The following is a 22,742-nucleotide window of genomic DNA, read 5'->3' on the forward strand; positions in this document are numbered from 1 at the left end:
AGTGAAAATGAATGCTAGCATTACTAACAACATTCAAAATAAAGCAAAAAAAATCCAGTGCTTTGCAAAAGATTTAAAATAGTTGAGATGTTCAACAGACTACGAACAGATCAGCACAGAAACAGGCTGTGTCTGAGCTGTCCCAACAGTCTCTGGTTCATTACCTTTCTAGAGTAGCCAAATTACTCTTTCTGATCTGCTCAGTAAGAAAATAGGATTCTTTTTTCCAGGTATATATCACAATGATAACTTGCATCCACCTCGCTTTTAAAGAAAATTAACACAGCAGAGCCCTCCCTGGGAAATCTGTTCAGAAACTACAAGCAGAATCCAGCACTGAGCTTGCAAGTACATGAACCCTACGCTTCCCAAACTGCAAATTTCCTGCTTGGCAGTTTGCAGGTGGAGCTTAAGATCCAGGAGCTGAGTTTTAAAGCCCTGGCTAAGTAGAGACTAACAAATTTGTTAGACAGCAGTTTGACAAATTCTTTTCCATATTGAAAATTCCCACAACTGTGTTTTTCAGGGGTATGTATGTCCTTGTTTCCTTATGGCATAGATAGTCATTGTCTCTAAAAGATCATTTATGTTAGTCAGAAATACTGGGACTTCTGAATTTAATAGTACGTGGGGCAAAGTATATGTTGCAGAACATGATACTCAATTTCCTGGGCTCTTCTTTTATTCTGAGGGGCTGCTACTGTCTCTCCTGCCTTTATCACTGGAATTTTCTTTTGAGCATCATATTTTTTAAGTATTCAGTGGTGGCATAATTCTGTTTCTACCTCTGGACTCCAAGTCCTTCTGTTCACAGTCAGGCCCAGATATCTACATTAATGGTATTATTCTTTAGAGTTCTAGTTACACTATTTGATTGTTGTGTGAACAAAGAATGTTGACAGACTTTCACAGCCTGAAGAATTGGAGGTCATAAACCTTGCTTTTAAAGTGTAAAAGGATTAGGTTAATATACAGGTATTTAAGAGATTAATATAATTATGATGAAGTTTCCTATAAATTTATGTCTGTTCAGGTTGCACTGAAACTTCATAAACATGATGCTTGCAAGTTGCTCCTGCAAACTGAGATTTTTTAAATTCTCATACTTCAATTGCTCTTCCCAGTATGGTAATTGTTTGATTAATTCACATAATTCCACTAGTAAATGCAGATAGCTTCCTTCTGTGTTCTCTTACAGCTCAATGTTTAATTGTCTGTTAGTTAGAGATAAACGAAAAATTTAACCATGAAAATTGGGACAAAATTATCTCAAATACCATTAAACAAGCTGTAGAGTTAAACTTTTTTTCAACCATGCAAAATGCTGACATTCTACTCCCTATGTGCAAATATGTTTTTATACTGTATAATTACAGAAATACTTGTTGAAAAATTCCTCTAGAAGTCTCCAGCCAACTTGCTGCTTCAAGTGAGACTGTCTCTAGCATTTTGTCATATATGGTTTTGGCTGAGTGTTAGAAATACCCAAGGACTGGGATCCCACAGAGTCTGGGGTTCGACTGATTCACTACCCATTCAGTGAAAAAGCTTTTCCTAATTTCTAGTCTGAAATTCTGCTACTTTATTTAATTGGAAAGTATCATTGGGACTTTTTAAATTATCAGTCATAATAAGGGTAAGAAAGACAGATTTTGTGTATGGATTAGTAGCTAAATTAATCTTTAGCAGTAGCGGGATATTTATCACTTTCTCAACTTCCCACCCATACCCACTATGTTGTGGGTTTTTTCATTTTTCATGATAGCAAAAGATGACAGTGACGGTAAATCACTTTCTGTTGACCAATACTTTGACCCTGTAGGTTCTGGACAAGAGTGCACCATTTTATATTAACAACAGCTCTATAGCCACACCTGGCTGCACTCTTACCTATTATAATCCATAACAGACCATGCAGAAGCATAAAGCAGATCAACTTTAATCAAACATAAAATCACATGCTGCTACCAGATGTCAGGTGTGCAATTAGAAACAAAGTAATCAATCACAACGTAAAAAAAAAAAACCAAAAACCTACGCATTAGCATAATCTTTCTGTTGAACTAATCACACAATTTTTAGAATGGTTTCAGTGAAGCTGACAGATTGGAAAAGTCAGTGACTACAATTCTCAGAGAATTATCTTCCTATGTTTGGTTTCATTGTTGCCATCCTAAGCATATGACAGTGCTTAGCCACTTAGTTCATGGTTTAATTTTGAGGACAAACATCTGTTTAAACTACAAGCAACAATGTGTAAAAAAATATAACAGATGCATAAAAGACACAAAGCTGAAAAGGCTGCTGTTCTTTAACATTTTAAAGGTATACACATCCATAAAACCCCAGAAGCACACACATCACATTTAAAGACTAGAACAAAGATGACTGCAGTTATTTCCAAGGAGGGAATCTCTCAGTCTAAAGTAAACCATGCTGCTAAAAGGCCAAGGAGTAAGAATACATGGAATTGCAAGGAGAATATGATAGTTATTCATAGTAGTTATTATGGTAGTTATTCATTCTGCATTAATCTTAACACACACTGGAGCTCTGTTAGATATCTCATTCATCGGGCTGCATTTGGACAGATGATAATGTGCAATCAAAATAGTTGCAATATGGATGGAACCAATAATTTATTAAAGGTAATGAAAATCACAAGCTTAGCTGGAGGTAAATGTAGTAAAGTGCTGGCAAAATCACTGCAATTCTGACACAAAATATTTGAAGCTTTTGGCAAACTTACAGTTACCCGACAGGAGTGATGCACTAAGTAATAGAAATTAGTCAGCTTTTCCTGCCTTATAAACAGAAGTTGTAATGCAAAGTCTCTGAATATTTTATATAGTGTGTAATAACTTTTAAGAACCTTGGATTCCAGATAATACATCTTATATGACAGAAACTTAATGGTGTCCTTTCTAAGCTGTGTCAATGCACCCATATGAAATGGCAATGACAGACTAGACAAACTGATAGTCAAACCGTATTCTTGCTATCAAATTTAGTGAAAATACACCATGTGTTTCTCTTATAAGTCACTAATTTTGTCATATCAACTACAAATTTAATTTAACTTTCTGCTAGACAAGAAAACCTGAATGGTTCTAGTAATTATGGTGATTAGAGGGGGGGGGAAAAGCCATTTTTATGAGGACTGCATTGCAAAAATTTTAGGGAAGATTTTCACTTTGTTCATTTAATTTTGAGAGAAAATGTAGGTATAGGTGAGACAAAGAAACAGAAGCCACTGCTGGATGAGAGAACACTCAAGCAGGAACTGAAACACCAACAAAATTAATAGTTACAGTTTTAGTCTACTAGTCCTTGAATTTGCATGAAACAAACACAGCTGAATGACTAAACTCCTGGCCTGGAATTTAGGAGATTTCTATGACAATCAAAAAAACCCTGCATCCTTTTCCCTTCAGGAGAAAATCATGCTTTAACAATGTTTTGTGTAGTGAAATGAGGCAACCAGGTGCCACTAATTACCAGGGAGTGGGCATGAGCTTGTGTTAAGCCCACCCATGCCTGATTAGGGCGGGCCCCCACTGCACATGAGCAGGATTAGGGGGCCAATAAAAGGTGAGGCCTGAGACACAGGCTCAGCTCAGCCCTGGAACACCTGTTGGACCTTAGAGCACCGTGCCCTAAGAGAAGATCGTCTTGCAACAGTTTTGATTTTTTTAAAATGGTTTGTTTGTTTGTTTTTGTTTTGGGGTTTTTTTGGGGGGTTGGTTGGTTTTTGTTTTTTTTCTCTCAGGACTAGTCTATTGCTGCTATTAGTCTTTATATAATTGGGCCTATTCTCACTTGTGTGAGTAATTAAATAGAAATTAATCTGGAAGACAAAGTGATTTATTAGATCACTGCTTAAGGTACTTCAGATTAGGGAGATGCAAGACTACAGTATGACTTGGGATGCAGTTACTGCATATCTGATCTTCAGCAAAAAAAAAAAAAAAAAAAAAAAGTCTTCAGGATGAGCAGCACACGACAGGGAAAGAGAGGGAGGGAATTTCATGTTTCTGTGCCACATGCTACAGACCCTATCCAGCTATTCTCACAGTGGTTCTTCCTACCAAACAAAATGCAGGGCCAGACTAGTTCTCTGTGGATTGTAGTAGTGGAAGAACACCAAATGCAAAGTTAAACTGTTAAATGACAACAGACAGGATTAAGATAACCTCTAGGCTGATATGAGGACTGCAAATAAATTAGACCACTTAGTTTCAAAGATAACCACCATGAAACATGAAAACACCTAAGGGTCCTCTGCATAATAAAAATATTTGTTATTCAGGAACAGAGTAAAAAATTGAAGCAAACCCAAATGCTACACTTTTTGAGACACTTAAGCCCTCCAACACAGGGACGTGCTTTTGCAAAGGCAGTTTCCCACTTAATTCTTCCAAGGAACAGCTCAGGGCTCGAGGGGGGCCGAGGTTCGCCCTCCTGCACACTTGTGCAAGTGCAGGCAGGGGTGGAACGGGAACCACATCCACCCGCATGTGGCATGGGGGCCGCTTCACAGCATTCCCGACGCTCCCTCCCGCACCGGCGGCACTGGCAGCACCGGCGCCCTCTGGCGGTCACAGCGCCGCAACTGCAGCGGCGGCGCGGGGAGCAGCGGCGGGTGATGGCGGGGATGCTGCTCCGCGGGGGGAAGGAAGGAAAGAGGGAATGCTCAGAGGAGAAACGCAGGAGCAGTGCCGGACATCACAGAGACATCCTGCGGCTTCTGAGCAACGGGGTAGTGCTCTCTCAGTGCTGGAGTCCCGCTGGGAGGGAGAAGGGGGTGGAGAGGGGCGATGCCAAGCACAGAAAGGTATGGCAGGAGATCGAGCTTGGTCGTGTTAGTTTTCGTGTTAGGATCTGAACGCTGTCACAGCTCTCCACTGAAAATGCTTCTGTGGGGTGGCAGAAGGGTTAGAAACTGTCTGCTAGGAGAGAAGTATTAGAGACTTGGCACAGAAAAAAAAAAAAAAAAGGGATATTAAATATTAGTATGCATAAGCATCAGTGAGTGGAAGAAACAGAATCACATACTAATGTCTCTTGACTCCATGCATATTCCATTAGTTTACAGGATGTTTTTCTGGGAAGAGTATCAACCCTTGCTCACTCTCCTTCCTGTCTCTCTAAATCAGCAGTATTTTAAGACAGGGACTCTGCTTTTTTTGAAATGAAAACATCTCACACAACCTCACATGCCTGAGATCTCTCCTGGTCAGTCTTCCACTTTATGGCCTTACTGCACCACAGTTGTGCTTCAAAGAGAAAGAAGTACCAATAAAATTGTACTGACATTTACCTTGGAAAATCCTCCTTTATTCTTTAAAATAATTACTATTTAGTACATGGTTCTTCTTCTGTTAAGTAATGATTGACAGATGAACAAGTATTACTGCATATACTTCCACATTCCATTAATACACACTACTGAACCTACTGGTTCACCTAAGACTCCTTTCCTGATGTTTTTGCTATCAGAAAACTCTCTGGTGGAACATCCTAGTGACTCAGGACATGGCCCATGCCTTCAGAAAACATTTAAACGTGAACTCACACAAACTCAAATCCCTCAACAGGAAAAATGTATTCTTCCATTTGCTTTCCAACTGAGAGGTAACACAGGGTATGCGTAACCCAGAAACTGGCCTTTAGTGGAAGCCAGCATTATGTGTTTATGAAAAATTCTAAGAATTTAGGGCAAATATAAGGAGCAAGCATCTAGGAGTATACCAACAACTCTAGGCAACCTAAAATCTTGCTCCTTCACAAATCAGACAAAATTGCCACTGGACTATAGTGTTAAAAAGTTCCCAACAGACCAACCCCTTCATGGAGTTTTTCAAGCTTTTCATACTTTCAGGTTTTATCATCATTCTGTGGCAATGAGTTCCATTATGTAGCTCTGTGTTCTGTGAACATGTAGCTATGTCTCCTTTTTTTTTGGTCAAAATTTACTATCCCTATTTTTTTTGTCCAGGACACTCAAAATGGTGTCACAACCACCTAACTCCTCAGCCAGCTGTTTTCCAGGATCACAACAGTGGTTTTCTCATGTTTAGTGTTTAGTCACATCTACACTGTTCCGTATCTCTGTTGGTCTTGTTGTCTGCTGTTTGCCTTTTCCAGTTCTACTATTATTGTTCTGAACTTAAACCCTGATGTAATGGGATATTCTGTGTTATTTGCATACTCCATCAGAATACCTAACACCTTGTTTGCCTTCTTGAGAGCCACAGAGCCAGAATTCTGTCTGCAAACTGTCAGGTCTTTTTTTCTGCTAGCAAAGCTAGAAGCTAGCCAAGAGTCCAGCATTGTATTACATACAGTTAGGGTTGTTCCCCACTCTCCCCATTCTTTTTCATCTGTTGGCAGAAAGTCGTCTAAACCTTCTATCAGTCACTCTCTCCATTGTGAAACCTTTATGTGATTCTCAGCTATTCATTTTAGACAGTTCTTTATTAGCAGAGATGTTGTAACTTGACTATTCACTGCTTTCCTGATTTAGAAAATCCTGTAAGAGTCTATCAGTAACCACCTTCACTGTGGAGCCAAACCATTCATTCATATTTTTTCCTTTTAATGAGCAATTAGTCTGTGAGAAGAGTCTTCTCATCAATGAAGAGTCTTGTTAACAGCATTTTGAAAAGCCAAGTATATTGTACTAACCAACCTTTTTTACTGACTCCTTCAAATAACTTTCTAATGGACTTGTGAGGCACTGCTTCCCCTTGTAAAATGAAAATAAACTTTTTAATCTCTTCCTTATTGTACCATGCATTTCCATTTACTCAGTAATCTATTCTTTACAAGGATTTCTGCCAAAGAACTTCCTTCTGCTTCAAGGACTTTTTAAATAATTGATGTCATATGTGCCAAATTTCATTTGCCAGTTAGTAACTCAGCAATGTCTTACTTGTGTTAGGTTAAAGTCCTGAGTGAATATCATATAATCACAATGTTTATCTTTTCTCTTATTAATGGGCTCTAATGTCTTTATAGGTTCACCAGTAAAACAAATCCAGAACTAGGGATACTCACACCAGACCAAAAACATTACAGCCACATAACTGCCAATACAAACACATTCAGAGAATTTTGTCTGGTTGGTTTTCACTCACAGTCTGTATGTTGTGTGACATATAATTTGTCGTTTAACACCCTGCATAAAACCAGCATGAAGTCCAAGTTATGCATGCTTACTAAATTAACTGATGTGCATTCACTGGCTCAACGTTAGAATGAGATGAAACTTGTACTGATGGATGATCTGCTAATGTGTATTAATGATGAAGGAATATCAGCCTTACACATCATTTTGAGATTAATTTCCTTATAAGATATGCCTAAAAATCTCAAAACTCCATATTATGAGTCCAAAAATAATTACATAAATTCGTGAGAGAACATTCATCAGGATTTGTCATATAATGTGGAAATGTCTGTATGCTAACCCTGGTTTATTCTTCTTTAGGCATAGGCTAATAGCCACAGTTGGACCCAGACACTAAGCAAGAGAGATTTAGCTTGAGCTACCACCACCATTCTCATGTGGTTATTACGTTTTACTTGTCCTCAAAAATACTTTTTACTCCAAAAGGCTATTCCAAAAGGCTATAACCTCATCTCCCAGTTATTCCCCATCTATCTCCAAGTCAAGATACATAAGAACTTCATGTGGACATCAGACCATGTTCTCTGTTACCTTAGAGTTTTCTCCAAGAGTCAAAGCTTAGTGAGAAAAGAGAGAGAGAACTAAGAGACTGAGAACGAGTGTAAGAAGTTAATTTGCAAAGGCCAGGATAAGGGAGGTAGTGAGGCACCCTGTGCACTTGTCAAAATCCCCTGCTTCCTAGTCAAATATTTTTTTAAATATCTGAAAATTCAGAAATCCAGATCTAAGGTTGTCCTGAGTCACTGTAGCACTGTCCCTGTGTCAAGATCTTAGGAAAGATACCACCTCCCATATACACAAAAACCAGTGTTGTACCCATCTCAAAAGAGTTCCTTCCAACATTGGAAGAAAAGGGAAAAAAAGTTTTAGACTGTTTCATCAGTATCTCCTGGAATTTCAGGTATCACAAACATGATGATCAGGCAGATTAACACAAACAGAAACACAGCATCTTACACAATAGCTATACTGGATCTACCCAGTTACTGAGAATGCAATGCAAAGACACCATCTTCTAGAATAGGAAGACTTAGACCCAAACACATCAAATGAGACCCATCTAAGAGAAGCAAGCAGCACATTGCTCTACAGTTTTACTCAACCTTAATCATCAAGCTACTGACTTTGAGGTGCCCTTTGCTGCAGCAATCATAGAAAATCCTATGGGTTGCAAGAACCTATAGTGTAGCACACTACACTTCTATATTTTTCATTGTGATGGTGATAATTATTAAAGCTACCAAAAGAAGTAAATAAATTAAGCACTAATATTACACAAGTGTGCATTTGTACACATTTGTTCTGAGTTTGGGGGGAAAGGGGAGAAAATAAAAATCTGTTAAAGAAAAATCTTTTACCAAACAGAATCTACAGAAACCCTGCACCATTCAAATGTGGAGTCACTACAGTCTAGGGGACAGAGGAAAATACTGACATATTATTAAAATATTATTATATTAAATTTAATATTAAATTATTATCCTCAAAGTTAATCTCTTCTGTGTATCAGCTTGTTTTTTTTTTTAAAAAAAGGAACTCTTAGTCAAAAGTTTTCTGTCCTTTGCTCCAGAAAGAAAAAGACATAACAGAGTTTTTTCTTAACTTTTATCTGCCTGTTTAATGCCTAATGGAGAGAGCTGGGACAAACTCCTGATGGGAGAATGCTTAAAAAACCAGCACAGCAGAAAAAAATCTGGGTAAATACCAGGTTTTGTAACTTAACTGAGCATATATCCAATAAAAGAATGACACACAGACCTCTCCTCAATGTAACATATAGTTCATTGACCTTTCAGAAAGGATCATCACTGTCAGATACTATCTCTTAATTTTTAATTTACAGAAATTTAAAAAATACATTGAAAAGAGTCTGTAACATTTAGGTCACTAACTTTTTTCATCTATTTCAGATCACTCTATGATCTGGAATAAGTTTTGTTTTGTGCTCTGTTGGGATTGAGAGCATAAGAGATGATATGCAGTTCAAGAGAAACAATTTCATTGTAATATGGTACCCTAGTGTTTCAGTTATTAGCAAAACAAAACAATAACAGGGAACCTTTCACTACCACTGACATGATAAGTCAACTAAATTACCACAGCACTAATACAATGCACCTACTTTCATGGTCAAGCCAAAAAAAATCCAAAACAAAACAAACTGATCACAGTTAATGGTTATTATTCTCTCTAGACATTTTGATTGTAGCCCTCTGATTTGTCTCTGAAACTTTATTGCTACAGAGAGTACCTGCTTCAGATTAGAGAAGAATTTATCCATTAACACAGAAAAAGTTCTAAAATTACAACCCCAGTTCACAAAGGTACTTGACACATACATAATTTTAAAGAAACACAGAAAATTAAACCTATGAACTGAATATGGCTACTCATTTTCAGCCTTCTATGATATTCATGTATGTCTGTATGTATGATTATCACCAGTTGAAAAATGTATTCTAAATATTCATACCTGAAATAATTTACTGCATCTTTCTCAATCAGATATTCTGATAAGAAACCAGTTGCTTGCAAAACGGAACATGCACAACAAAAAAAATTACCAAAAGGAACACATTCCTCAGAACTCAAGGGAACACATTCGGAATCATACAAACAATATTTGTACTTTTTTGGTCAGAATTATGGAGACAAATAAAATGTAAACTTACCTTTTTTTTCCTCCATTTTTTGTGTCACAGATGGGTGAGTAGAACTTAATTCTGCCAGAGTGGTAATTCTCTCTGTGTTGTTAAAGGAGGCATCTGTAGACCACAGAGTCACTTCCTCTGCCCTGGCAAAGAGCTGGGTGCTGTTTTCAGAGCCTTTTGCCAAAGCAGCATCGTATGTAGGGTGAGGACTGAGCACTGTGGCTTGAGTTCCAAGAGCAAATGAATTTTCCTGGAAAGCTTCCCTAAAGATATTTGAGCTCTTGTTCATTTGGTTAATGCGGGATAAAGACGTGGTGGTCCAGGAAGAGGGCTGTGTGCTGAGGTCCATTGTGGGATCAGCTTTGGAACTGTTTTCAACCATGTTTGGCAAAAGAACATCAGATGTTTCCATGTCACCATTAATGGCAAGGACCTCACTTCCATTTGAATAAAAGCAAGTTTTTTCTAACACACCTGGAATAAAGGAAAAAAATTGCACTGAAATTACCATCACCCTCAAGGAAAAGTATTATCAATTTGGTTTGGAAGGTTAATAATAACAATAATTGCACAAATTTTAAAAATAATATTTATTTCAAAATTAAAATTAAAGAGAACTAGAGTTAAGAATTTCTGGTCGCAACAAAATAACAGTAGCATGTCAAAACAAAAGCTATGACTACTCTAGGAAAAACAGAGAAACATTTGAATAGAAAAACAAAGAAATGCTTCCCTGAATTAAATAATTTTCATCTTGCTTGTAGCAGGTCACTCAATTCTTACATGTTTTAACTAAAAGAGTGTAATTTCAGACAGTCCCAACATGCATTCATTCAACATACCACAGTGTTCATAGAATCACAGAATGGTTGGGACTGGAAAAAACCTGAAAGATCACCAAGATCCAACCCCCTTGCACGGGCAGGCACAGCCTCACCAGGTCAGGTTGCACAAGGCCTCATTCAACCTGGCCTTGAACACTTCCAGGGATCAACAACCTCCCAAGATAACCTGTTCCAGTGTTTTACTGCTCCCAGAGTGAAGAATTTTTTTCCTAATATCTAACCTAAATCTATCTCCTTTCATTTTAAAGCCATTGCCCCTTGTCCTGTTACTGTCCTCTCTGGCGAGAATTCCCCTCCCCAGCTTTTCTGCAGGGCCCTTCAGGTACTGGGAGGCTCCCATGAGGTCTCCCCGGAGCCTTCTCCTCTCCAGGCTGAACAACCCCAACTCTCTCAGCCTGCCCTCAGGGCAGAGGTGCTCCCGACCCCTGATCATCTTTGTGGCCCTAAAACAAATACTATTTTTTTCCTCTTTGTAAATCACATCATCTCTTGTTTTCATAGTACCACCATCTTCAGAAAACAAATTATAAGGCTTCAAGGGAAGTATATTTTATATTTACTAGCTTTTAAAAGGAAGAGAAAGTTTTTTTCTATATATAGGATCAGATAATTAAACTACCACTGCTAAATATGGGACCATGAGTTCTCTGCCATTCATCTCTGACACTGAATGTTAAATATATAGCTGTATCCAAAATTTTAGGCACTTGCTGTATTATGGGTTTTGTTCATTTATTATATCAAAGACAAACACAGATACTGCTTAGGTAGTATGTTAAACAGTTGCAAGTAATTATAGTTCAAAAATTAAAACAGCTGCATAACACCAAAGAGATTCATCCCAGAAGCATCAGAGAATACAAAATACATAGTAAGAGAATCTATTTTTAACCTGTGACTATTAGTGAAATATTTACTTAATCAAAATAATAAAGTAAGCATCTCAAACAGATATAGGACATAACTTAGTTACCTACAACAAATGCTAAAAATACTTAGAATTTTTTTTAACAACATATATTATTCATACTTAATGCTAGAAGAGAAGCACCACACCGTATCATGATATAAGAAATTTTTGGTAATAGCAAAAGAAATATTTGCCACTAGCTACTCATGTAAAAGAGTATATGTATAACATATATTTTATATATATAAGTATATATATTATAAACACAGTTCAGCTAGACTCAACTTCAAATCGTTGAAAAGAATCCCTTAAACAAAATCTCTGAACTGTTTTTAAAGGTCCTGGCAACAACAGATAATTTAAATAGCTTTTCATTTACTTATATTTAAACATCTCTCTCACATTGTTTCAAGACAATAAATCAATAAATTAAAAACAAGGGAGTCAAGAACATTTGGCTTTTCAATGATGGGACACAAAGACAACAGCCTTCCAATAAAGAAAAAAAAAATTAAACCAAAACATGGGAGGGCTGGAAAAGAAGTGATTTTTCTGCTTTTCCTTTCATCTCTTTTTCTTCCCTCTCACCCTTACTGCTGCCTACAGGCATTCAAGCCAGAAAGATGGTCACACTTGAAATGCATTAGCAAGAATTCACCTCCTGTTGCTCTCTTCAAACTCTCTGAACTCAAGGCAAATCACACAGATCATTCTCTCCCCTCTGATGTGCAAATTGTTTTTTCCTGAGCTTTCACATTGATTTGATCCTTCATTAGCTGCTTGGTACACCTGACTCTTGAGTTCCCCCCCCACCTACCACCATCTCTCCTGAACTTCTTTTTGAGTTGAGTGGTTGCATTTACCAACACTCAGCAAGGCAGCACAGCTGCAAGAAGTTGCACATTTTGGGACTGTGGTACTAACTTGAAATATTTAGAAGTTTGGAAAAATTTCCATGTTGTTATCACTTCACCCTGCAGCCCCCCTGGCTCTCTCCCTTGCCAAAGCCACTGTTCTGCCAGCTCCAGGCACCACACACAGCCCAATCCCACTCGGATTTCCCGAGTCCCTTCCCACTGCTGCTGCCTCTTCTCACCCCATCAGGCACTCTGCAGCCAGACTTCAGCAGCTGACTGGGCTGAAATTCAAGGACTGGGTAGGAGGAAATCTTTATTTCCTCAGCTAAAAATAGCTAACAATGCTAAGAAGAAAACAACTTCCAGTTACAATCTGAGGTTACTTTGGGTGGGAAAGCTTTATAAGTAAGAAGAAAAGAGAATATTAGCCAAGAAGGGGAAATCTTAGTACTTTTTTTTTACTGACTAAACTTTATAGTAACTGGACCAGCAAGCACACTTGTAAGATTCCTGATGTATATTGGGATTCAATGAAAACTTACCATTTGAGATGTACCATATTCTCATTTATCCAGCCTGGGTTGTTTTGGCTCCAGTGTTGTAACCGTGAGTAAATCTTCATGTCTAACTACTATTAGAAGAACCCAGGGGAAATTTGCATATACACATTAAGGTTTCTGTTTTTCCACCAGCAAATGTTCCTGTTTAATTTGGATTTAGAGGTATTTGCTTTGTGTATTTGACAGAAGAAACTAAAAATCTCCTACCTGCAAATTATTTAAGCAGCAATATTTTTTTCTTGAGTCTGCTGGTCAGGCCAAACTTTAGAATTAATGTGCTCTGGTTTCACAAACAGGGACCAGTAGAAATATGATTTGCTAAACTCTAAGCAATTGTGACAGATCATGCTCAGAAATTGTACTCACTTACATGTAGCTGTATTAGGATGCTTTGATTCCACACAAAGCTTTAAATCCTTATGATTCAGAAGCCTACTTTGTCTCAAGTTTCAAACATCAGTAATTTTTTTCTGTAGTTTTCAAGAAGGATGGGTTTTCCTCCTTTGGAAAAGTGAATAACTTTTTTCTGTAACTCAAGAATAGCTGAGGAGATTTTTTTTACGCTCTCTCTCCTCCTCCTAGGCTCCTCTCTTCTCCTCCACTCAACACAAAAATAGCAAAACTCTGGAAAAGGTTGGTCCCAAAGAGCTATGAATAATTATTTAACATGAAAGTAAAAATGATTAGCTATTTATATATCGCTCAGCAGAACAGCAGACAATATATTACAAGACAAGTAAAGTCTTGAGAGAAGTTTAAAAATCCCTTTTGGTTTAATACAGTGGACCCATAAATATTGTTAAGGAAAATACTGTTTTACCTCCTGGATTCTATCCTCTCTCCACTCAGACTTTTTTCCATTCTTCTAGAACAACAACTAATAGCTATGTCTATCTCTACCCATGAGGTCATTTACTTCTATCACTGAGATTCCCAAATGCTTGTTTGCTTCAAACCATCTTTCCAACAGCAGCATTTTTTTCTGTTTTCAGTTTTCTAGTGATGGAAATTCCCCTTCTCTTCTTCACATCCATACCACAAAATGAACCTCGTCTACAAAAAAGTCCTTCCCAACTGTATCAACTCAAGTGACAATTAGTAGTATTAAAATTCTTTTTAATAATTTGGGGTTTTATCCCCCACAAAAGAAGCTGAGCCTGGGCTAGGATACATATGCACCTGAGAGAAGAAGGCATAGGTCTCTGTTTGGCATTCCCCAGTTGCTTGCTCATGATGACAACTCTGTTTCTGTTTAGTATGGAAGTGATTTTGATCACCTTCCTGAGTCACCTTGTTCTCCTCCCATATTTTCCTCCTGTTCTCTAATGTTCCTAATGCACAGAAGAACTCAAACACTTAATGCCAGGCTATGGAGTCCACTCTCTGAGTTAGGCTCTCATTTGCTTTGATACTCATCCTTTATCCTCCCAACCCCTTCCCCACCCCCACCCCCAAAAAAAAAAAAAAAAAAAAACCAACCCACTACTCTATATCTTCAGTGTTAAATTAAGCTTACTGAAGATTTTTCATAGCATCAAAAGCCATGAAGAAACTATTTAAATTTTAAGATATCTAAGAAAACAGTGTGGCGCTTTAAAACAATGCTATTTTTTAATCTTTTCAACAATGAGGACTGAATTATTGTCTATTAATGCCTGCTAACAGCCATAAAATACATACAGAACATGGATTTTATTCATCTATACATGCATACTATATTCAACCATTCTTCAGATGCGAGTTTATACAGAGCTGTACAGGGTAAATTGTAAGCCATATAATTAAACAGTTGAGCAACAGCTGTGATCATTTTGCATTTGTGTCTCCAGCTATAGCTAGAGATCTCCAGATGATGGAAATATACAGCATGGTAGCCTTCACTCAAAAATGAGAAGCTGGCACCAAGGTCATACTGTTCAAAGAGATGCTTTGCTAACAGTTTTACTGATAATTTTCCAGTTGTGGTTCACTCTTGGGGAATTAATGATTTCTGTAAAGACCTGAAATGAACAATTATGAGATCTAAGAAATAGTCACACTGTTCAGACTAATAAATTGCAATGTTGGCAGAGTACACTGTGGGTGATTTCTAGCAGTTCACTGCAGGAAATCTCGAACATTTTTCTGTGTGTGTAAAAAGCTAATGAAACAGTGCAAAGCAGTCTGCCAAAGGATTTGTAGTGGATGAGGCAGTTACACAGGGAATAAAACACACCACTAAAACTAGCCAGCACCTGCAGACTGAGATTTCTTCTGCAGGGTCTGTCCCTGTGACTCTGCATTCTGAAGAAATGAGCACATCACATATAATATTGGGGTCCCAGAGAATACCAAAACACTGCACGAGCTGAGCTCCAGTAACAGGCTTTATATCCTGCTCCTCCTGTCAAGCGAAGACATTACCTTAAACTGCTTCCCAGCTGCCCAAAGGGAGAAAAAGGAGTCAGCTGTAATTATTTGCAATTTTTTGGTAATTGTACTGGGAACTTATGCAAACACTGGATCACTTCCCAGATAAAATGAAAAAAGTAGACTGTGGAAGGCATCCTTTAGAGAAGCTGTAGACCAAAGTGGGGTCCTGTGCAGAAAGAGATTTTTCCACTTCATCGACTTCTCACTTTAAAACATCAGTCTCAGCAAAAATGTCAGGATCATACTAATGGGCTGGAGGTGAAGACAGTAGCTACCTTTCATATTAACAGCTGTTGCTGCCTGAGAGTTCACAGTTACAGTCGTAACACTGTGGTCTAATAAAAAAACCTTATCTGGTGGTTGGTTTTTTTTCCCTATCTGTTGATCAAGACATGTCATGTATCTAAAAAGTTTGTAAAGCTTTCCTTAATCTAAGAAATTTAATTTAACATACACATAATGGTTCTTTTGAAATTCAGAAACCAATCTTGAACTCTGTGCCTGTGCTGAACCCTCATTTTGCAGTGGCTAATGAAAGGAAGCCCATAGTTCCCTTAGGCTCCTTGTGTTATGCCACAGCAGAATTCAACCTTCAGTCACTGTGACCTTCTGTCTACCTGTGTGGGTAGACCACCAGATTTTCACTATTATTATTATTATTGTCTAGATCACAAGAATGATTTCCCACTCACATCAGTGAGGTCTCACAGCAGAAATTCTGACCTGGAGCTGTATTCACAACATTTATTGCTTTTTCCCCAATATCTAGGTGTACCAGTAAAGAAGGCTTTCTAGACTAAGTTAGTTCTTAGGGCTGGATGAAATACAGGCTGCTCTGGGATACACTTCTTTGAACATTCCCCATATGTTGGCAAGATCAAATTAAAGAACCATGAGATCATTTAGCTGATGATTACCACCTTCCATCAGAAAAACCCCCAGGACCAAACTTTTTATTTGTATGTTAGTGTTTAACTCCTAAATTTATGTACCTGTCTTACAACAGATATTGGCATTAACTGACAATGGAATTGTTTATATTCTGTGTTGCTTTCATGATTATAACCTTTGGATGTCCACGCTGATTTAGACTTTGAGGATGCATAATATGCCTCAAGGCTCTAACATCTCCAGATGGTTCAAGGGTCAAGATCCTTTGACTCTGGAGTATGACTATAACTCCCTGCAACTTTCACTTCATCTGTGGCAAAAAGTACCTTATGGGTCAGTATGGGTTCCCAAATAGAAACAGGAGTCTTGACATAGGCATGTTACTTCATGAATGTGGAAGATCCAACATCCACAAAGCTAAGCCTAGCAGGTTCACAATGATGTACTTTTCCTGATGTTTATTCTTTGAAAGAAATACAGCTCCTTCTGTGCTCTCAGGAGAAGGGATGGTAGAGTACAGGTGTCACAAATAACTTATAGTAATGACCACCGTTCAACCAGTGACATTCAAGAACACTGACAGCACCTCTCAGGTGGACAGTCTTGATGCAGATTCCCCCCCCCCAAAAAATTTGAGAACTAGGCAGGCTGGCTCACACTTATACAGGGATAATAAAAATGCATCTGTAAGACTGAGCTTTATTTTTAAGGACAGTAAAATGAAAATGCTAAATACAACCCATCACACACATTTGTAATAATTCTCATCAAGAACCAGAATTAATCTCAAAATAGGTGTCAGAGCCAACACTAAATGCTGATAATGTAAGGACGGTGATAGAACCAAAACCTCAGTTATTTGCACATCCATAGTCAAGAGTTCACCTTAAAGAATTGATTTGTAAGCCTCATTTCCACCAGCATTGATGGACTAACAGATTTTTAAAATATTATTTGGCAAAAATGCATGTATGCCTAATATTTTGCATAGATAAGAGGGTACGTATGCTGCTTGCCTGAAAGGAAGGTTTATTTGATGTGGTCCTGCAGTGTGATCATATGCCAAAAAACTACACCTGCAGTGTAAAAGCCTGACAAACCTGAAACTATTCTTTATGTGTGTCACAAGACCTGTGTGAATTCTACAGAAAAAAACCCAAAGCATTAGTTGTTCAGGGCTGTTAACAAGAGATGGTAGAAGACCACATAAGTATGAAATGAGGATACTAATGTGAAGGAATAGGAGGAATGGTACATCTAGCATGGAATGCATTTATCTCTATACAGTAAATGTAGTTGATTTTCCTTTAGGGAACAGTACGTATAATACATCTTATTTTCTCAAGTAAATAACTGCAATGGTAAGCAATTATGGTACAAATTAGAAAAAAAATAATTGTATAATGCTCACCTCCTATGAAGGACTTTTTGAACACCGCTTTAGAACACCGCTTTAGAACACCGCTTTAGAACACCGCTTTAGAACACCGCTTTAGAACACCGCTTTAGAACACCGCTTTAGAACACCGCTTTAGAACACCGCTTTAGAACACCGCTTTAGAACACCGGCTTTTAGAACACCGCTTTAGAACACCGCTTTAGAAACACCGCTTTAGAACACCGCTTTAGAACACCGCTTTTTGAACACCGCTTTAGAACACCGCTTTAGAACACCGCTTTAGAACACCGCTTTAGAACACCGCTTTAGAACACCGCTTTAGAACACCGCTTTAGAACACCGCTTTAGAACACCGCTTTAGAACACCGCTTTAGAACACCGCTTTAGAACACCGCTTTAGAACACCGCTTTAGAACACCGCTTTAGAACACCGCTTTAGAACACCGCTTTAGAACACCGCTTTAGAACACCGCTTTAGAACACCGCTTTAGAACACCGCTTTAGAACACCGCTTTAGAACACCGCTTTAGAACACCGCTTTAGAACACCGCTTTAGAACACCGCTTTAGAACACCGCTTTAGAACACCGCTTTAGAACACCGCTTTAGAACACCGCTTTAGAACACCGCTTTAGAACACCGCTTTAGAACACCGCTTTAGAACACCGCTTTAGAACACCGCTTTAGAACACCGCTTTAGAACACCGCTTTAGAACACCGCTTTAGAACACCGCTTTAGAACACCGCTTTAGAACACCGCTTTAGAACACCGCTTTAGAACACCGCTTTAGAACACCGCTTTAGAACACCGCTTTAGAACACCGCTTTAGAACACCGCTTTAGAACACCGCTTTAGAACACCGCTTTAGAACACCGCTTTAGAACACCGCTTTAGAACACCGCTTTAGAACACCGCTTTAGAACACCGCTTTAGAACACCGCTTTAGAACACCGCTTTAGAACACCGCTTTAGAACACCGCTTTAGAACACCGCTTTAGAACACCGCTTTAGAACACCGCTTTAGAACACCGCTTTAGAACACCGCTTTAGAACACCGCTTTAGAACACCGCTTTAGAACACCGCTTTAGAACACCGCTTTAGAACACCGCTTTAGAACACCGCTTTAGAACACCGCTTTAGAACACCGCTTTAATTGTCACCTCTGTAATACTTGCAAACTATCACTTAAAAATTGTTTTTCACTGTAAGCAAAATGGGACACTAACTACAAACTTGAGCACAAATTGAAGGTAATCTTACATCTCACCATTTTAAAAGGAAAGAGTTACAGAGCCAGAGTGTAAATACTTGATATTTTCTTCTATGGACCATGACAGTCTCCTGTATCTTTAGTCAAAATAACATATATCTGTACTGATAATTTGTTTTGTCCTTTGTTTTTGAACACAATTTCAAAAGCTTTGCATCTTGAATACTTTGATGGTAAATAATTTTTGAAAGGTTGATTAATTACATATCCTAAGAAGAGGCCCCCAGGACACACCTCAAGTACAATATTCTCTATTACTACAACACAACTGTACTGCTCTGTCTCCTTCCACCCACACCAGCTTTTCAGTTTTTTCAACGTCAGAAATTCTAATGATATACAGGCAACAAAACAGATGTAGGGAGACTGAATAAGAAAGTGCTAAGATGTACTTTTTCACATGTATATGCCTCATTTAATTACAAAATATTACAGAACAGAAAGAATAATTACCTACATATTTACCACAGGAAACAAACACTTCCTTGAAAAATATTAAAAGCCTATTTTTCTAGTGAGATTGTTACCCTAGTCAAATCAAAATAGTTCATAAGGTGATAAATGATATACTGGAGTTCTCTATTTTTTAAGCACCAGTGAAAGATAATAGAATGACAACCAAATTTAACTCCTCTATTTTGTGAAAAAATAAGAGATACATTTTCTATATAAAAATATTTGTGTATGAGTATCAACTCATTTTTTACATTTTGAGTCATGATACCAATATCACACAGTAAGAATTCATTGATTATTGTTCTAAAATTAATATGAACTACTATTATGGATGTAATATATTCTGAGTAAATAGCAGATACCATAATATATTACACAGATTTTAAAGATGCCCCCAGAGTTTATTCATTTAATTGCAATCAAGAGATATATTTGTTTCCAGGCTATCAATGCTCATAAAATGAAAGCAGCTAACTGAGCTAAAAGAATACTAAATTACAATCATGCTAATTCAAAAGATGCTGAAAAGAGCTTTGCCAGTTTTAGACTTGAGTAATAACACCAAACCTTATTCTTCATCTTACAGTAATTACACTGACTAGGGAGGAGATAGTCCTGATCAGAACAGGTCCCATTTTCCCAGAGATTTTCATACATTTCGAGTGTCATGTCAATACCTGCTTCAGAGGAGACTAAGTAGAGCTGACAAATACACCTGCTTCTTTATCTGCTTTCTCACTAACGAGTGAAAATCTAGGGCAGAGGATATGAAGGACAGAAATGGAATGCTAAACACAAGGAAAGCAAATTGAATGGCATCATATTTCCTAATTGCCAGACTTACTTGATGTTAATCCACTTCAGAGTGTTTCTAAGGATACATCACATGACTTGCCCATCATAACCATTGCAGCGCTACAGGCTGGGGACAGAGTGGCTGGAGAGCAGCCAGGCAGAAAGGGACCTGGGAGTCTGGATTGACAGGAAGCTGAACATGAGCCAGCAGTGTGCCCAGGTGGCCAAGAAAGCCAATGGCATCCTGGCATGGATCAGGAACAGCGTCGCCAGCAGGTCCAAGGAAGTGATTCTGCCCCTGTACTCAGCACTGGTGAGGCCACACCTCGAGTCCTGTGTCCAGTTCTGGGACCCCCAGTTCAGGAAGGATATCGAGGTCCTGGAGCAGGTCCAAAGGAGGGCAACCAGGCTGGTGAAAGGACTCAAGCACAGATCCTATGAGGAGAGGCTGAGGGAGCTGGGACTGTTCAGCCTGGAGAAGAGGAGGCTCAGGGGAGAGCTCATCACTCTCTACAACTCCCTGAAAGGAGGTTGTAACCGGGTGGACGTTGGTCTCTTTTGCCAGACGACTTTCAACAAGACAAGAGGGCAGGGTCTTAAGTTGTGCCGGGGGAAATTTAGGTTAGATATTAGAAAGAATTTCTTTACGGAGAGAGTGATCCGGCATTGGAATGGGCTGCCCAGGGAAGAAGTGGATTCTCCATTCCTGGAGATATTTAAAAAGAGACTGGATGTGGCAGTCAGTGCCATACTCTAGCAACCGCAACGGTGGTAAAAGGGTTGGACTCAATGATCTCTGAGGTCCCTTCCAACCCAGCCAATTCTATGATTCTATGATAACATTCACCAGCCTTGGTTTTGGTTTTGTTTTGGTTTTTAGCTTTCCTACAGCTTCTTGCTGCAAATCCTTTACACAGTGAACTGAGAAAAGAGATTTGTCTCAATTTTGACAGTGCTGAAGGTGCTGTTGAGACATGCTTAGTTTCCTCCCGTGCTTGCTATTGGATTGTATGATGTGTATTGAATGTGCTAGTTTAAAATAGGAAAATAGATTTATATCTATATACCTCATACTTCACTTCTTAGGAGATGTGCTTCTGAAGTACTTAAAGAAGCTCAAGTAGAAAATATTCTCCTTAATAAAAAAAAAAATAAATCCCAGAAACTCTCAGCACTGAAAGTAGAACAGATTTTTTTCTAAGAAAGTAACCCCTTAACATAGCATTACCATCTTTCTTTCTCATTTTGTAGTTGAAGCAATTTAGTGATATGTCAGCTTCTCTAAAAGTAATAAAGGGAAGGCTTTAAAAAAGAAAAAAATTTCTTTATAAATTGTTACCTTTTAATTCTGTCTTAATTTACTCCATTAGCACTCACCTACAAAAGTAAGCAGGATCACCAACAAAAGGATAAGGGCACAGATGCAGGGAATCAGTATTAGGAGCAGAAGTCGAAGGAACTTGGCAGAAGCAAGTTTCTGAGAGCAACCATCCCCCATATTATCCTCATCTGTTCCTAAGACCTGAAAAACAGAAGAGCACAGTTTCATTATTCTGGTGTCTTTAGTAACTCCTGTGTTTCCCATAGCAGTCCACCTCCTTACACAGACTGCTATGGGATTTTAATTCATGCTATAGTTGGCTTTTAGTATCTTAAAGGTTGTATGTAAACTTTCATTTTGCTGAACAGCCCAGTTTAATCCATACAGCCTGGTTTAGTTCACTCATTATATGCAGACTTACACCCTCATTGCAATTTCTAAACACTTCTTGTGAACTAGAAGTTCAATAGGCATTTCATGTGAAAAAATGGAAGGCACATAATAAATTTCAGCATTAAGGCAAAATACAGTTTATTATAATAAACAAATAATACATTACTAATTACTCAAGAGCTCCATGTTCACAAGTTTCTTTTTATAAGGAATCAAGCAATTGTTATAATCTTTAAGCGACAGTAGAAATGGTAAGAACTGTTCCACTTATTATATGGAATATAATGCTGCCTCATTTTTTAAGTACTTTAAATAATAACATATTGTAGTATTCTGTAGAGTTTGCAATTAGTATTTTCTGTTCTATAAGTGGAATACAGACGAAAAGAGAATTGTTTTCTGAATTCAACTGAGCTAAGTACAAAAATCCAAACCTTTGCAAAAGCTTAAATATGTATTTAATATATCTTTTTAAACATAACTCCAGTAAGGCTGTGGTCCCATATACTGAAAAAATGTTTCACTTTTTGAACAGAAACTAAACCAAAATGCCAAATCAATATTTTAAGCAAGATTGAAACTGTTATAAAGTTAATGCTTCTTTATTCCAAATTGACTAAGAAAAATTACAATTTTCCCCATCATAAGATGAAACTGGATGACGGGATTATTAATTCCAGATGTCTTCCAAAAGACAGGAAGATCACTCACGCTGAGGTTGGTTGTGACAGAACACAAGAGCATAAACGCATCCATTACCTTGACAGCCTCTCCCTAAAGAACCTCCAG

At 38.1% G+C, this 22,742-nt stretch overlaps 1 protein-coding gene across 1 annotated transcript in view; it reads right to left on the reverse strand.

Annotated features, from left to right (window-relative positions):
- The window catches only part of CORIN (corin, serine peptidase), a 121,480-nt gene that overhangs the window by 85,433 nt on the left and 13,305 nt on the right, over nucleotides 1–22,742 (reverse strand). The window contains exons 2-3 of the mRNA XM_030449768.1: nucleotides 21,617–21,761; nucleotides 9,865–10,317 (exon numbers count right to left, since the gene is read on the reverse strand). Coding sequence (XP_030305628.1) covers nucleotides 9,865–10,317; nucleotides 21,617–21,761 — 598 coding nt within the window. The remainder of the gene's footprint in view (nucleotides 1–9,864; nucleotides 10,318–21,616; nucleotides 21,762–22,742) is intronic.

Source organism: Calypte anna, chromosome 4A (assembly GCF_003957555.1).
Source record: "Calypte anna isolate BGI_N300 chromosome 4A, bCalAnn1_v1.p, whole genome shotgun sequence".
In the NCBI taxonomy this organism is placed as follows: domain Eukaryota; kingdom Metazoa; phylum Chordata; class Aves; order Apodiformes; family Trochilidae; genus Calypte; species Calypte anna.